The 17,502-nt window shown below is 36.4% G+C and overlaps 1 protein-coding gene across 3 annotated transcripts in view; it reads left to right on the top strand.

Moving 5' to 3' along the window:
* RGS7 (regulator of G protein signaling 7) overlaps positions 1–17,502 on the top strand; it is a 603,713-nt gene that overhangs the window by 562,383 nt on the left and 23,828 nt on the right. For all 3 annotated transcript variants that reach the window (XM_059996721.1, XM_059996714.1, XM_059996705.1), the window contains 5 exons: positions 5,033–5,107; positions 10,353–10,451; positions 11,651–11,712; positions 12,708–12,818; positions 14,059–14,184. In XM_059996721.1, coding sequence (XP_059852704.1) covers positions 5,033–5,107; positions 10,353–10,451; positions 11,651–11,712; positions 12,708–12,818; positions 14,059–14,184 — 473 coding nt within the window. The remainder of the gene's footprint in view (positions 1–5,032; positions 5,108–10,352; positions 10,452–11,650; positions 11,713–12,707; positions 12,819–14,058; positions 14,185–17,502) is intronic.

The following is a 17,502-nucleotide window of genomic DNA, read 5'->3' as shown; positions in this document are numbered from 1 at the left end:
TGATTTTTAAATTTCCAGGAATATGTGTATCCCTTACTGTCAGCTCTATATGCCACCTCATTCTTAAATCTCCGCTTATTTGTCACTTAGGACATTGTTTTGCCCAGTTACACATCAGCTACAGTTGATTGAATTTAAAGATAGTTGTTCTCCATTACTATTAATAGTGCTGCTCTTCACCAAGGATCCTGAAGATATCCTAAGTTATCCTGAAAACAAGTGTGCCTTCCACTACAACTAATAAAAATGCATTATGTCATGAGAGGAAATAAATGATTTTTAGATGCTTTTAAATAAAATATCAATAATGAAAGCAAGGGAGGGTGGGAGGGAGGGAGACGCAAGAGGGAAGAGATATGGGGACATATGTATATGTATAACTGATCCACTTTGTTATGAAGCAGAAACTAACATACCATTGTAAAGCAATTATACTCCAATAAAGATGTAAAAAATAAATAATAATTATAATAATGAAAGCAAGAATCCCAGCTTCTGTTTTGCAACTCATTAAGACACTTAAATGAATGCTATGGCAGTAATATTTCTCAATATTATGATCATTTTGCCCCTTCAAGAATGGATTCCAAGACATTAAATTCTACTTTTAATAAATAGTAGTATAGTAATATTACAGCACAGCTTAGTTCTGTTTAAAATAAATTCATCCTTGAATTACTAGAAATAATGTATGCTTCTTTTCTAGGCCAATGTAAATACAACTTTATTATTCCTTAAATCCAATAATACTGTGTACTTAATATTATATATGTAAAATAGTACATATTTGAACATTTTTACTGAGTGCCTACTTGATAATGGTAACGTTATTTATACCTTATTGGGAAGATATGTTTTGTAGTTCAGAAAAACAATTTATGCATAACATTTCAAGCAGATCTGCTGGCGGCTAGTGGTATATATTATATATGCTTCAAAAAGATAACTGCCTTTTTAAAATACCAAGGCCAACAAGGTCTTATTGGGATTAAAATTGCTTAAAAGCAAAATTTTAAAAAATATTTGTCTGCCATATTGGTGAGGAGAAACAGAATGTACATAAGAATGGATGTCTGAAATGTTCTGTTGTTGTGTAATGCCCTCTGCCAACTTCTGTCCAGTCCTTATGCTCCTACATTGCAATGATTCATCTGTCTGGCATCCTTATTATATTAACAGAATATTGAAGTATGGCCATACCTTCCTTTTTTTTTATTTTTAATTTTTTTTTGCTGTACGCGGGCCTCTCACTGTTGTGGCCTCTCCCGCTGTGGAGCACAGGCTCCGGACGCGCAGGCTTAGCGGCCATGGCTCACGGGCCCAGCCACTCCACAGCATGTGGGATCTTCCCGGACCGGGGCACGAACCCGTGTCCCCTGCATCGGCAGGCAGACTCCCAACCACTGCGCCAGCAGGGAAGCCTCATACCTTCATTTTTATATCTTACCATTTATCACTAGATCTGACAATTAGATACAGAAATAAATTTTCTTAAAATTATTTTAAAATTCCCCCAAAAAATGTATTGCTGTGTTTCATTCACCACAGTGCCTGATGTCTGAAAGCAGTTATTTTGCAAGTATCAACACTAGGTCATGACCTTAATTATTCAGAAATGTACTAGATGACTTTGGGCATCTAAGCTTTTTTAATATTCAAGAATCCCCTATTTAACTTAGGTACCAGAGATCTGTCTAAGCATTAGCTGTCCTAAGAGGCTCTTTAGAAATGAAAGGAAGCTGGAAGTTCACTGAGACATGCATCCCAGGTCCAGTTTATTATTTTAACCATTTTGCCATTAGCAAAAAATTTTGAACTGGCATATTTCATTAGCCTGGAATGGGAGCAGAGTTATGGGACATTACCTCAGGGTTCAGTCTTCTAATAATGTTTACTTTTAGGATCAATGCCTTCTTATTAATTTGCTGATTAATGGTGTTAAGAATTGGTTCAAATAGAATTTTAGATGTCTGCTAATGGCTCATTAACTAAATTTGAAAGGCCATGCTCTTTTAACTCTGAAAATGAAAATTCTAATTCATTTTGAGACTGCAGTCAGATACATTCTTATGCAAGGGAAAAAAATCTTTCCTCTTCTTGCCTTCAGTGGTTGACACAATTTCTGGGGCCATTTGTCAATACCCATATGGTATGACTTGGTATGAAGTATGATTGATTTAGAATTCTAGCTTATAACAGAAGGAGTTTTCAAGTTCTATTAGTTCAGACTTCTCATGTGCATAAAGAAAATATATTTTCTGTATTTTTTATAATTGGCCAATTTTTCTCAGAAACCCATTTGAAAGATAGTTTTCAATGTGTGTGCTCTGCATGATACAATCATTTAAATCATCTGCTAGGAAACTTTTGGATAAGTGATCACACTTTGAATTTTTTTTCCACCTCTCCCTGCTGCTATGCAAGGTTGTTTTTGATAGCAGTTTGGAGTACAAATGTTTTATTTTTATATGATCTTCTGGCTTCTTTCTGATTTCTGCTTTAGCTAGGTCAGTGGAGTCTATTCCTAGGACTGCTATCATGGGGGTACCATCTCATATCTGGGCACTCACTGCTGGAGTTTGTGTTCCAGACATTTGCTCCCAGTGTAAAACCCCTGCACACCTCGGCCTTGGTCTCAACCTTAGGCTCCCATCCATCTGTTAATCTTGTCAGAACTTCTACCTCCTTTACTACTGAGGCATGCAACAAACTCTGGGTCTCTTGCTTGCTGTATACAAGCCTCGGGAAACACTATTTCAGGCTCATCTCTCTTGCCAACTCCAATTGTAAAGATTCATGTTGGCTGTGATGGCATGTGGTGATTCTTCTAGGTATATAAATGGGACTAGCTATACCACCCACACATTACAGGCTCCCTCATAATTGTCTGACCATTTCTATCACTCTTTTCTTTCCCCCTAGGGTTTCTTCTCTAGAGGAGGAAAACGAGGACACCTGTTGAGTGCTGCCTCTTACCTTTATTTTTCTTTTTCCCCTGGTCAAAGAGGGACATGCCTTCCTTTTCCTGTATATCATATCCTCATTTATCCCACTCCTTAACATATAGAAGAAAATCTCCTATGATCTATCTTGCCATGCTTGGCTCTTGATATATCGATGAAAGCTTAAAGAATTTCACTGCCTACACTTCCCTAATGAGCTTAGGGGTGGAAGGCTGCAAGGAAATGGAAATTGTATAGGAATTGAACACACATTGTTCATGTTTTAAAACATTATCTTTGTTACTTCTAGATCAATGGTTATGACTCCTGGCTGCATATTAAAATCACCAGGTGGGGAGCAGTTGGTGGGGAGGCTAAAACATACTTATGCCTAGACCAGCCACAGAAAATTAAATCAGAATATCATATATTGATCAGCCTCATGCTGATAAAGTTTAAGTGAATGCTCAGTGTCAGTTAGTAATAAGTCTCACCCAGGAGGGTGCTCTTCCTTCCTCCTACACTTCCAAGCAGAACACGGTGCTAAACCAGCTATTTCTATTCTTAAATAGATATGCAAACAAAACTTATAGTTTATTTAATGTTTATAGGGCAGTGTATTACAGTATATATATATATATTTCACATATAACCTACAAAGAAAAAAATGATTTACTTCTTTATCACTTACAACATTATGGTGGAGTTTTGTCACAATAGTTGTACTATCAGGGGAGGGTTCTTTAAGGAAAATGTCCTATGTCCTCATTATACAAAGAGCTAATCCCTATTGCTTACCAGCACTTGTGGAGAACTTCTTATTTCCCTAATCACATCAGTGCTGCCTTTTGCCTTTCCCACCACCCCATCCCAACTCCTCAAAAGGATTGTTTCCACGTTCATATTTTCTCTGGAGTCACTTTCAAGGATAACTGATGTTCTAATGATCTTTCAATCTGTGGGGGGAAAATAGAGAAATTGAGCAGAGATGTGCAATGTAATAAGTTTTACTAGTACCGGAGATCCCTACATCTTGTATCAAAACTTGAAAGTAAAGGAAACACAACCATATAACTGATAACTTCCAATCACTTCTAAAGGATAAGTGATGTTTGAGGACCTTTCTAGATTTAAGATCCCAAGTATTTTTAAGTCTCCTTTCTTCTGTTTCCTGATTCATATTTTCTCTCCCCTACCTCCTCTCTCTTTCTATTCCTCTTCCCTTTCTCCTCCTCCCTCTTCCTTTTTCTCTCTCTTTCTCTTTTCTTCCTCCCTCCCTCTTCCTCTCTTCTTCTCCAAATAAAAAAGAAGAGCTACAGCTCTTTGTTTCTTTGCAACAGAATGATAAATCTGGCAAAATGACACTTCTGTGGTTGTCAAAAAACAAGGAGCAGGCTGTCCACCCTTTTCCTCCAATCCACCCTGTTTTAAAGGGGTTCACCTGCCTGTGGGAAACAAAAAAGAAAGTCAGGAATTCCTGAGAAGAAGCATGGTATATTTATTCCCAGTTGCTTTCTTCATCTTCCTCATTTTAACCATTAACTCCATTGCACATTCTGTCTATAGAAAACAAATATTCCAAGTCACTGGATTTCATGAATCATTGTAGAAAAATTACTCTGGGATATGAGCTGGTTCAACTGAATGCCATTGGATTTCTAACTTAGGAGAAGCAAGCAACTATCAGTGTCTTTGTCATCAGAGAGGGTACACTCTGAGTGAAGTTGAATGCAGGTATCAGCTGGGGGTATCACCCCATTTAGTCTCTGGACACCCTTGCTCTAAATCTGTTGGGTTAGCAGCTACTAATAATACTAACACCCACTTTCACATGCAAATCTCTTGTATTTCTTTTTCCTGTTTCTCTGGGAGTTATTCTAGAATGGTATCTGAAGGCTTTTAAACTTGAGGAGTAAAAGAGTGCAAAGCATTTCATCACTGGCTACTGCTGAGAGAAGTGGCTGTGGCCATTTGAAAAGGGCGGCCAGGGACTTGTGTCATCACAGCATTTGCTCAGGTTCTGGAGAGTGAGTGCACTGATCAAAAACTTTACACCCAAAGATTCCTTTGTCTCTGTTTTCCATTTCTAGCCTGGATGCGTAAATACCACTGAAGTGGACATTAAGAAGTCATCCAGAATGAGAAATCCACACAAAACACGAAAGGTAAAATTGACGTTTGTTGGGCTGATCTTGGTAATGTGTTGGACTGTTTAGAGGATGTCAAACACACAAAAAAACCCTTTTATTCCATTTCATGAGTACCTTCTAGTATCTTCCCTGCTCTTCCTTGTTGCTTGACTGGAAGAAAATCTGGAAATTCAAGCCCTGGACTTCTGTCGGTTCCTCTGTCCCCAGGAAATAGCCCCCGTCCTGATTCTCAAGTGTGTCAAGGTCCCAAAGTGTGTGTTGGGGGGTGGCTGTGAAAGGAAAAGGATGCTGAGAGAAGAGCCATTAACAGAAAAAGGTATCTCTTTTGGAGCCCAGGAAATGAGGAAAAGTAGGTAGAGATTATCTGAGAAAAAGTGGTACTCATGAGAGAAGGGCCTTGTTAGAGAAAAACATGAAGAAAAAAAGACATCATCATAAAGATGTTTAATTATAGATATCGTATGAGGACCATGTTTTAACATCAGAATTTAATTTATAGTGACACAACTATAGAATAGTGGTTATAGGTTCAGGATCTCTTATGTGAGGAAGTATGTAACAAAAACAAAGTGCTATTCTGAATTCAATGACATTTAATATAATTGCTTGAAAACACATAGCAGAAGTATCTACATTTTTTTAAAGTAACACATACATGTAGAAGACATTTTTATTTATTCCATTAAAAGATGGTTGATGCACATAAGAATGTCTGGCCTAGAGCAATCACTCTGAGGACACAGCCAAAGGTCAGTGCCACTAGATCAAACATCCCACAAACTTCAAGACCTTCTCTTCTGTAGCTTTTTACTTATGCAGCATTTTCCAGGATATGTGTCCCAGCAGCAGGTACTAAACATTTTTTTTGTAGTCTTATTTCTTAATGTCTTCTTCTTCCATCCCTATAAACATAGCATTATGTTCAAAGGCCCCAGTACCGTCCAAGTACCTTTTCTTTCTTGTAAGACAGTTTATCTTGGTGTTAGGATAAAGAAGCCACAGGAAAAGTGCCATAAAATCCATTCAGATGAGGTGCTCAAAAGCTTTTGCCCCTAGCATATCTCAGAAAAAGAGGCAAAGCCAGACCAAAGCAAGCCTATTGGCCCCTCTCTCTTATGATCAGCCCTACTCAGTTCCTCTCATCCTCTGCTCACAGCATGGCCTGAGTGTACCGGGACGAGCTTTGTGGAACCAAATTCAAAAATCTATCAGCTCTCCCAAAGTACATTAAGCCACTTCTCTCCACTTTATGAATTTTGAAGAGTTCAGAATACATTACGTTGTGTCAAGTTTCCCCCAACAGACACCAAGTGAGCTATGCTCTGATTCAGAAGAAAAAGTATATGGATTGATGAGCTAGAACTTAAAGATTAATAAAGTAATTGTTTACACTCTCCCTTTAGCACTATACTCAGTGATGATATCTTACCAGTGCATCACATTGCATCATTCTTTTTGAAAATTTGGGAAGCATTAGTTTGCAGTGTTTATAGCTGTTTATACATGAAAATATTGGTATTTCTTTACTTCCATATGCAAAATGTGGAAATTTAAATTTTAATGTGTTATAAAATGGGATAAATTATTCATATCTTAGAGCAGCACAAAAGTGTTTTAAGTAAGAAGTACAATAAACTTGCAGGCAAGAGAAACTCTGCTCAAAATAGATAAAAGAGTGGAATAGTCTAAAACCTTGGGAGTAGGCCAGGGCAGAGTTAGCCCTGGATATTACTGGACGCAGGGACTCAGACACAGGCAGAGCTCTCTCTCTCATTCTTCTCCAGTCTCCTTTCTCTGCCCTCCGTCTGCACTGGCTTCCTCCACATGGCATCAGACATGGTCACAATCATTCTCCAGTTGAGCTGAGAATCCAAAGGAAAGAGAAGTATTCCCTCCCTCATCACCAGTTAGAAAAATCCCAGAAATTCCACTCCACATAGAAAGGCATAGAAGCTTCCTGCACACTTTAGTTCTTATTTTAAAGTCCCCTCCCCTTGACAAAAAAAAAAAAAGTAGGAGAGAATTTTCTTAGATCTCTTCTGAAATGTAAAGTGAAATCACATATGAACAGATTTAAGTAGAAAGTCAAATCTGTTTCATTTAATGAATAACCTATTCAGTATTCATTTGGATGATACTACATATGAAAAGTGCTCATCCAGGCACCCTGGGGAATAAAAGCTGTGTTAATCAAGTCAAAGCATCTTGGTTTAGTAATTATCTTTGCTATTAAAATTCAAAATGGATCCCAATTAGTTAATTTGATTTCCCCGCATCTGCAAATATTAAGACACTGAGAAAATTTTATTTATCTTTCTCTCTAGCCTTACCCACCCTGTGCCAAGATTTCTAATACATTTAATTTTTCTAAAAAATGCAAATCCTTTTACATTGTAAATGATCCTCATAACTTGTCAGCCAAAATAGGATCAATTTTCTTACCTCCTTTACCCATAAATTAAGCCCTGAACATAAAATTGCATTATTCGTGGCTATTTTCACTCTAGCCAAGAATCAAAGTTAAAAGCTATCACTGATCCCCAGAAAATGAAGCTATCTGGGTCCAGCTATCACTGGTCCCTGAATCATGAAAGGGAGAATTCATGATGTTTACTTACATGTAAGGCTAAAAAGGAAACTTCCCAGTAACCTCAGAGCCAGTGGCCAGGCTGCTGGAAGACTACTTGAAACAACACTGCCCAATGGCTTGGGTCTTATATAGAACTGCATGAAGACGACATGAAATGCATGCATATTGAAATAATCTTAGAAATGTAGAGCTAGAAGATAATTTATGGATCATTTTACTTCTATGACACCATAAATTGTGTTTTTTTCTAGAAATTTTCTAGAATTTTTCTATAAATCTTGGCCTCTCCTGTTGCGGAGCACAGGCTCCGGACGCGCAGGCTCAGCGGCCGTGGCTCACGGGCCTAGCCGCTCCGTGGCATGTGGGATCTTCCCGGACTGGGGCATGAACCCGTGTCCCCTGCATTGGCAGGCGGACTCTGAACCACTGCGCCACCAGGGAAGCCCTAGAAATCTTTTACATTATTTTAAATCTTAACCAAAAAACTTACTGTTAGAACTGTCAGCTATCTTGTCTTAAAAACATTTTTTTACATGAACTAGAGATTCTTATTAAAGAACTTTAAGTAGTTAAACCAATGTAAGCAAGAATGGAAAGGTCACACCTTAGAATCTTTTTTATTTTCTTTATCAAAAATTAGCGTGAGACAACTGAAAAAATAGCAGACATTGGAAAGTACGATTGTTTCATTATTAGTGATCTTTCACTTGCCTAATTTTGTTTGTTTGTTTGTTTGTTTGCGGTATGCGGGCCTCTCACTGCTGTGGCTTCTCCCATTGCGGAGCACAGGCTCCGGACGCACAGGCTCAGCGGGCATGGCTCACGGGCCCAGCCGCTCTGCGGCATGTGGGATCCTCCTGGACCAGGACACAAACCCGCGTCCCCTGCATCGGCAGGTGGACTCTCAACCACTGCGCCACCAGGGAAGCCCCACTTGCCTAATTTTTAAATAGCCACGTCAGCCGTTATTTCAGAGTTCAGAGGGTTATGGTATTTAATCACCCTCAAAAGCAAGTAGTAGTAGTTCATGCAGGGCTTTTCTGTTTCTTCAGTGGAAATTAAGTCTCCTTTTGCTCTAGGCACTATGCTTTTGTCATTCTTTTCTTTCATGATACTTATCACAGTTTTAATCATGTTTATTTGTGTGATTCTTGTGTAACCTTTAGGTTGTGAGTTCCAATGAAAGAGGAAGCATACCTATTTTTGTTTATCTCTATATCCCTAATGCTTAGCATTATATCCAGCATATAGTAGGTGTTCAATAAACGTTGAATAAATGCCAAAAGGAAAGAAAAAGAAACAGTCCAATCCATTTAGTTCAGTCCTGTTAATAATTAATTCACAGCGTATATGCTACTCCTTGGGTTGAAATGTATGCCCAGTAACAAGAATTGAGTTTCAATAGACTGGGGCTATGGCAAAGGAGGGAAGATTGAAGGACCTACCAAAGATAGTCTGAAAACCAAGTCAAATATGTTAAAGATGGGCTAAGAGCCAAATAACAGGGAGTCACAAGGAAAAGGGGCCCAGGTATAGAGCCAAAAGGTTAACATTAAGAAGAGGTGGAGTCCAAGTGAAAACAGGTCAGTTAACAAAACACATTTGAATTTAGAGTTACTGGTAAGGTTGGTGATGTGCCTGAAAACTGGCTTGGTTAAGCATCTACCCTCTGCTGATTTCAACAGTTTCTTTCCACTATTTGGTAACTTTAATTCTGTGGGCCTCATGAAACTTTATCTTGTCCTCATCCTTCATCCTCATGTCCAAAGAAAAAGTGCTCAGTAGCTACATTAAGTTCTTTATTTTAAAGTAATAATACTTTGAATTTAAACAAAAATTAATTTGGCCTCTCCCTTGAGTTGACATGTGAGATGTCTCACCTTCAGCTGGGAATGAATTTTTGTCCCTTTAAGTCCCCAGATCTTTATTTATATATACTATGGGTCTTTCTCAAAATAGAGCATTCCTAAATAGTGGGTTTGATCTTTTGACAAAATAGTAAAGAAGCACTGGGACATTAAGAATTTCAAAGATGTGCAAAACCTTAGGGGTCACTGATGTTTGAAAATGGCATCCAATGGAACCAAGTGACAAGGCCAGTATTGTAAGGTAAATAACCCAGTTTTGAGATGGGAAAGTAGGAGCACCCTGGAGTGTCTTTATCATACCATCAGAGACCAAATCAGCAATGGAATTCTTAACTTAGTTTCTCTCCTTAGTACTCCATTCCTTTCCTATGTAAAACAACTCAGATTATTTTTACGCTGGCTTATTACATTTTTATTCTATTCTATATCCACCTCTATTTTATTCTGAAATCAATATGTATTAGATGTTGTGTTGTGTTGTGTTGTCATTCCCCAACTTAGTACTCTCAGCCCACCCCCACACTTTATCACACTAAGCTAGTTATTTTTCATATAATCAATTATTCTGTCAGTTAATCTAACCACGTATTTTTTCCAAAAAGCTGTGCTTCTATTTTACATCCATATTTGTGATAGCATTTACGATAGCAGTGCCTTTTGAATTTTGATAAGAAGCTTAATCCAATATGCAGCAAAGCTTTGAGTTATCTTACTGGATATATAACACGAAACTACCTTTTAGAAAGTCTGTGACTATAAATGGTATTTTGTCCTAACATATTTTGTTTTTATTTTAATATAGTCTGTCTATGGTCTTCAAAATGATATTAGAAGTCACAGTCCTACCCACACACCCACACCAGAAACTAAACCTCCAACAGAAGATGAGTTACAACAACAGGTGAGTCAACCTATAGTAATGGTTTACAGGGTTACAGAGTAGCAGGTATGAAGACCAGATGTTGATGTTAATAGTAGGTATTTTTAAAACTGATTTTTAGGATTGACTGTTTCATATAGATTTGTAGTGAAAAGGTGATTTTAAGATACGTAGTCACTTGAAAATGTATCAGTATATGGAGATAGTTTTCAAAACTCATTACTCTTTAATTCCCCAAATCCTTTTTCCTCTAACCAATTTTTAAAATTACACACACTGATTTATCGGTGCCTCCATTATTAAGAGTTATTTTATACTCCAGAACTCTGTCTTAAAGAATGAGAAGACAAGAGGTTGGTGACATTAGGTCATGTGTTTTCCACCTCCAGTCATGTGGCATGATCTTCACAAAAGAGTGCTTAATCTTGTTTCTGCAGTACTGATATCTATAAGCCTCTTGAAGTTTTCCCTCATTAGCACTGACGAACAGTCATGGTATGTATTGTTTCTTGTTTCACACATTGATCAATAGCGTTGGCTCCAAGTAATATTTCAAAGCGAACACCAAGGGTCTCATATCAAATCATAGTTAAATATCTTGGTTAGTTAAGTCATGGGACTTTTTCTCCTTTTGCTTATTTTCCCCTAATATTTTATTGTAACATGGTTTATCAGTTGTGTAATACATACTTTTTCTACTATATTTATAGTCACCATGAAGGAAAAGTAATTCAGAGAGTTTTAAATTTTCCACGTGTTATTATGTCCATGTGAGAATTTGTCCTGAAATGTTGATACAATTATTCTTAAAACAAATATAACTGATGCTTTTGTTGGGTTAGTATTAGGAAGTAGGGTTTATTTTGAAATTATAGTAACGAATAACAAACACATTTATTTTCTGAATTTAATGTTTGAGGGAGAAATGATTCTGATTTGGATAAATGCTAAAATTTCTACAACACTTTTAAAATAAAGTCACATTTTGTTAAAGCAGGCAGAATGTTCAAATTCACTGCTGTTCCAAAGCAATACTGGTTATGTTTACATTCAGAGTTTAATTTTTTGTTAACTCTTTTAAAGCCCTCATGTCTGATTTTTTCTACAGACTTTGAAATTTTACTGGTTGAGAACACATTCATGTTAAGAATTGCTCAGTCTATCAGAATTTAGAGCTGAAAATTGTGAGAATGTAACTACTTCTTTATCTCTTTTTTCAGATAAAGTATTGGCAAATACAGTTAGATAGACATCGGTTAAAAATGTCAAAAGTTGCTGATAGGTAAGTATTGCAATATAAATAAAAAAATTTTCATATGACAATTAAATGTGCTCAATATGGTAAGAGAACTGGTGGGAGGAGAAGTTATAAATAATTGGAGCCCTGTAAGAAATATTATTTTCCTTTTCCTTTTTGAACATGGAAAACTTTCAAAGAGCTCTTTTGTTGTACTTCGAATGGCAGAATAATCATTATTATCTTAGGTCTCTAGAGGTCCAGTCTTTGTGCAACCAGAATCAAATACAGAAGATAATTCCAAGGAGTTGAATCTTTTCACTCCTGCTAGGAGAAATGAAACTTTCAATTTATTAAGTTACCTTTTGGCAACTTAGAAGCTCTTTGTAAATTCATCTTAACATTCACACTACTCAGTTATTTTATGACTTCAGAATTTGAATGAAACTCAGATTTTATATATTTTCCTATTTTTCATTTAAGTCTGTTTTTAAGGCATTCATGTTCTTCACTTTGGGGCATTGCCAGATCTTACCTCTCCAACTTTTTTCCTCTCCTTTTTCCCTTTAGGTTTTTTTTAGATACAGATTTTTTTTCAAAAACTTGTTGTCAGTGATTCCCCCTTTACCTAATTCCTGTAAATACTTTTGACAAAAAATTTCCATTTAACCCCTTCTCCAAGTTGAGCTAAACTTCTCTGTTGTGCTGTGGGTGGGCTAGTTGACCAAGGATTGGAACTGACCTTTAGCACTTCCTTTTACACAGTGACCTCTTCCATTTTGCCTCATTTTAATGGAGGGATATTAATTCATATTGCTTAGGCATGGGGAGAGATGGAATCCTTAGCCATATTTGTCTTCCAAGAAGCACAATAAGTTGATGCATTAAAGTTATTGAAACATGAAAACTGCTATTGGATTTCATTCTATAAGCAAGCAAGGATTCCTTGGCCAGATGTTTTTGTATTGTGTCCCTTACAAAGATCAGATAAAACCTCAGACAGAAAACTAAGGAAAATGAAAATGTTTCTTTCTCTCGAGTCTGCTAAGTTACACGGAACAGTATGTAGAATATGACCCATTTCTTGTGCCACCTGACCCTTCTAACCCATGGTTGTCTGATGATACTACCTTCTGGGAACTTGAAGCAAGGTAAGTGACATTTTCTCTTCCTTCCAAATATTTCACTTATTTCAGGGTTTGATTGAAATAGGAAGAATCTTATGGCTGACTAATTGTAAAAGTAATTTTACTCTGTGCCTACATTAGCCATGATATAAAGCTCTTGTTCAAGGTAATGGTTTTTGAACATTAGATATTTGCATTTATATTAGATTTGCATTTCCAGAAAGAATGGCACAAAAAATTAGAGGTGCAAGCGCTTCAAGGAAGACTAGTCAGAGTTAGGGTCTTTAGTTCTTAAAATTTAGCTCATTGTTTTTAGCTTCCTTGAAAATCTGCATAGCCACAAAAGCCCATCTACTCAAGTAAAATGAATGCTACATCCATAGTTACTTAAGCCCAATACAAGTATGCCTTTATAAATTCAATTTTAAAACAAAATGAATTTACCATAAACACTCTAAGAGAAACTGACAAGAGACTGACTTCTTAAGAAAACCAAAGCACAGTTTAAGACTCCCTGGTTTCTTTCATCAGCTATATAAGGGAAGAATTATATCATCAACCTTGATGGAGTCATAAAAAGATCATTGCATACCCCTTTACAGAGTGAGGATTTAGTATTCTGTAGTACTCCTCTAGAATGCATTTATGGACCTTCTCTTCCATCCAGTGGTTCTTAAATGCTTGACAAGTACAGATTTCTTCATCCGTTGAATTCTAGATTTTATACATGTGAAAGTTGGAACCCCAAAATGTTGTGACTCAACCAGGACTAGGTCACACATTTAATCAACAGCAGAGTCATAAACCAGGATTTAAGTCTTTAGAGTCTCAATGTATTTTCCTCCAATACAACCTGCCACCATGAGACTTCATTGTGTAGTGGTTAAGAAATTGAGCTCTGGGGTCAGAATGTCTGGAATATTACCTGTTCAACATTGGCAAGTTATAACCCTCTTCCTGCCTCAATTTCTTCATTTCTAAAATAAGAATTATAATAGGATCTGTCTCATAAAGTTGCTGAAAAAATCTAGAAGAGAAAATCCATCTCTTTATATCTAATGCTTAATAAACATTAAACTTTATTATTAATGCCTAAATTTCATCTCATGATAATTTCATGCAGATCCATCAATCAGATTTTTTTTTCTGAAAAATATGCTAAAGATGGGAAATTAAAATCATATATGATTTTGAGGGGAAATATAGCAGAAGATAGAATTTGTAATGAAAGGGAATATATTTGGCTTTGTTTTATCTCCTATAGCAAAGAACCAAGCCAGCAGAGGGTAAAACGATGGGGTTTTGGCATGGATGAAGCATTGAAAGATCCAGTTGGGAGAGAACAGTTCCTTAAATTTCTAGAGTCAGAATTCAGCTCAGAAAACTTAAGGTAAACAATGTTGTTTGACTCTTATACTATATGCAAGAGAGACCTACCTGTGATGAGTCTGGTTATTTTGCACTTGATAGACCAGTTACTATCCCACCAACATCATGATGATGATACGGGCCCATTGAATTTCTGCCTCCTGATGGAAGAAGAAAATGAAGAAGTAATGGAAGAAGTAATGAAGGCAAAGCACTTTGTCCAACATTATCACTTCCTCATAAAGGTTTATTTTACACTGTCTCCTGATCTTTTACCTATGTAAATCTGATGCATTTGAAATGGCCTGCATAAAGAAGTGTAACACTTAGACTAGTATTTGGCAAAGTGTGGAATCATTGATAATATTTATGCAGTTTAATTAAAATATCACCTATTTATCAATATTGGTCTTCTTTGTAGATTGCATCTCAAGTAAGATCTAGAAAAAGAGATTGAGTGCTTCTGTAAAACTTGAAACAAGACTATGGAGTGCATTTACTTTGTCACTTAAATACAGCCTCAGGGCAGTTGAGAGCAGCACCTCACTGAGCCCTGCTGGAGGGGTGTGCATCCTTCCCATCTGTTGTAAACAGCATCCTTACATATTTTTGAAACTTTTCTGACTTGAGGCACCTGGAAATTGAAATTTTAAATGTGAGACATTGGAATAGATTTTAATGGCTCTAAGATCACTGAAGTGAGTGATAACTTTCCACTACATAAAATGGTTTTTCTACAAGCTCTTTCATTCATTATTCTTTTGAAACTTAACATCCTAATTTACTTTCTCATGACTTGTGCAGTCCTGGGAAATTCATTTACAGAAAGGCATCAGCATTCATTTGTTTTCACTGGAACTAAGCAGCTCCAGAAATGTCACATTCTTTACAGGAGATTTAACAGATACCAATACCAAACCATTCAGAAATACATAAAATTTTGACAGATGTCCCATGGATTAAGCAAGTTGACCACAGACAGAGTCTGGAGGAATTTAATTATATGTGCATGCCTGTCATGGATGGTTGGGATGCAGCTTCCTATTCTCTTTCAAGTTTATGAGAACACTTGTTTGACAGGGCTTTCACAAGGTCTTCAGTTGCTAAGGATTTTTATTGGACCTACTAAATAATATTTTCTATCCTGAGGTCACATTATCAATTATTGAGTACAAGAATGAATAAAAATAAAGCAGAGATAAAGTCTATTTTTAGCCTTTTAGTGGATGGGGAGGTGGAGTTTCCTTTAATTCTCTAAGTTTTTGAAAAAATGCTGACATCATGGGTTTCATGATGAAGAAATAAATAAGCAGTGCCCCACCAGTATCACCTAATCAAATAAACATCCTTCCTGCTCTTAATAAAAGTACAGCCTAGTGGTGAATACAGAGAAGAAAACAGATCACAACACAAAATCATGGGTATTAGATCAGAGAAATACAGAGGAATGGCAAACCCAGAGGTAGAGATCAGTAAAGGCATCCTGAGAGAAACAGCTTCTAGGCTTGGATGATAAGGAGATAACCAGGCAAAAAAGGAAGAGGGAAGAAGTTTGGGGCAAAAGGAATAGCGTGTGCAAACTCTGTTTCATGAATGAAATTGAATCACTGCTGTTTTCTTAATCCGTGCCTTAACTATTTCTTATCTCAGTAATTCTATGCCACACTAGATTGCCTGATAAGTAATTGCATATAAGAAAGATTACATATTTCATTGTGTGAAAATGTATAAATATCATCCAAAAGGCTTTCTGTCCTAAATTTTAAAAATACAGAATAGTTAATTTGAAGCAGTCCCGGCCCTAGTTCTATAGGGCTTAGATATTTAATATTTTTATGGAAGAAGCGTTTAGTTCTGGAAAAGGTAAATGCTTGCATATGTTTTTGCAGTCTAGGATCTCCCTTACTCCATTTCTTCAATTTAAATGGCCACATGTATATGTCTTTTCCTGCTGTGTTAGGAAAACAGGGGCTGGATATCCCAAGAATCAGAGGTTATATAAAAATATTGCACATAGCAGACATAAATATCTACCAAATGCTATCTTAAATTTTGGGCTAAACTGATCATTTGGAAATAGATTTATTATAAGTGTTTAATTAGAGCAATTTCTTAAATCTGAACTAAATTGCTTTTAGAGTCCTTTTTCTTTGTAAGCATTGTAAATGCTAATAAATCCTGTTAATTTTTTTTACTGCATGTTATGTTGAAATAAAAACAAAGTAAAATTAAAAATGAAATATTATATATTTCATATATAGTCACATATATATTTCTTGAGTATATACCATAAGCTTGTTATATGTTTCCATACTAAGGATTGATAAATATAGATATAATTCTTGAATACCTTCTATATGCCATAATATGCTTCATATTCACTACTTTTATAAGTATGCCATGCTGTATTTTGTATTTATTATTTCTGATTATCATTCATCTAATCATAACTTCAGAAATGAAATGTAAATATTCTTGCCCCATTTTACAGGCAAGCAAAATATGACTGGAAGAAGTTAAGCATCTTTCAGAATCAGATTACAATCATTGGCATCCTAGGCTTTCTATAATCCAATACCAAGCTACTGTCCACTGCTCCCCCAACCTGAACCCCCTGCTTCTGCCTAGGTATCTGGTGTCACAGACCGAGGGAGACAAAACAGTCAAGTTAGCCAGCAGGGCTAATTACACCTAACTAAGTCTCAATGCATCTTATTTAGCATCTGCTATTTAGGGAAGTGTGACACTCATATGAGCATTTTCTTCTAGTATTGAGACAGAAACAATAGTCAAGAAAAACTGCTTATTGATAAGTACTTATTCCTCAAATATAACTTCTGCTCTCGCTTGGTGTATTTTTGCTCATTCCTTTTTCAGGTAAAGCAGAGTAAGTACTAAGTAAATGTAATAATATGAATGTTATATGAGTGCCTAAAAATATGTCAAGCACTTCAAAAGTGCCCTTTACATAATTTATCTCATTTAATCTAATGGAAACCCAGTGAGATAGGCATTAGCATTCCATTTTACTGATGACAAAATCAAGGCTCGAAGACATTAAGATAATTCCTCATAGTCCAGCTACCATATAATAAGGGGCTATAATAAATAGCCAGTGCCCTTTACATTCTACTAAATTATTACAATGACTATGCTGAGGATAAGAAAGGCAGTGATACTTTTAAGGAGGCATTCAAGAGAGTGGTTTTGAGCATGTCATCTGCTGCAGATCTGGGGGCAAACCATAGCTGTGGCACTCACAGTGGGTAACTTAAATAAGTGACTTATCCTTCATATCTTCAGTTTTCTCTAAAGTGGGGGAAATATTAACACATACTCT

This window comes from Delphinus delphis, chromosome 1 (genome assembly GCF_949987515.2).
Source record: "Delphinus delphis chromosome 1, mDelDel1.2, whole genome shotgun sequence".
Lineage (NCBI taxonomy): Eukaryota > Metazoa > Chordata > Mammalia > Artiodactyla > Delphinidae > Delphinus > Delphinus delphis.
The sequence above is the reverse complement of the archived record's forward strand: the minus strand, read 5'-3'. Positions and strand labels throughout refer to the sequence as shown.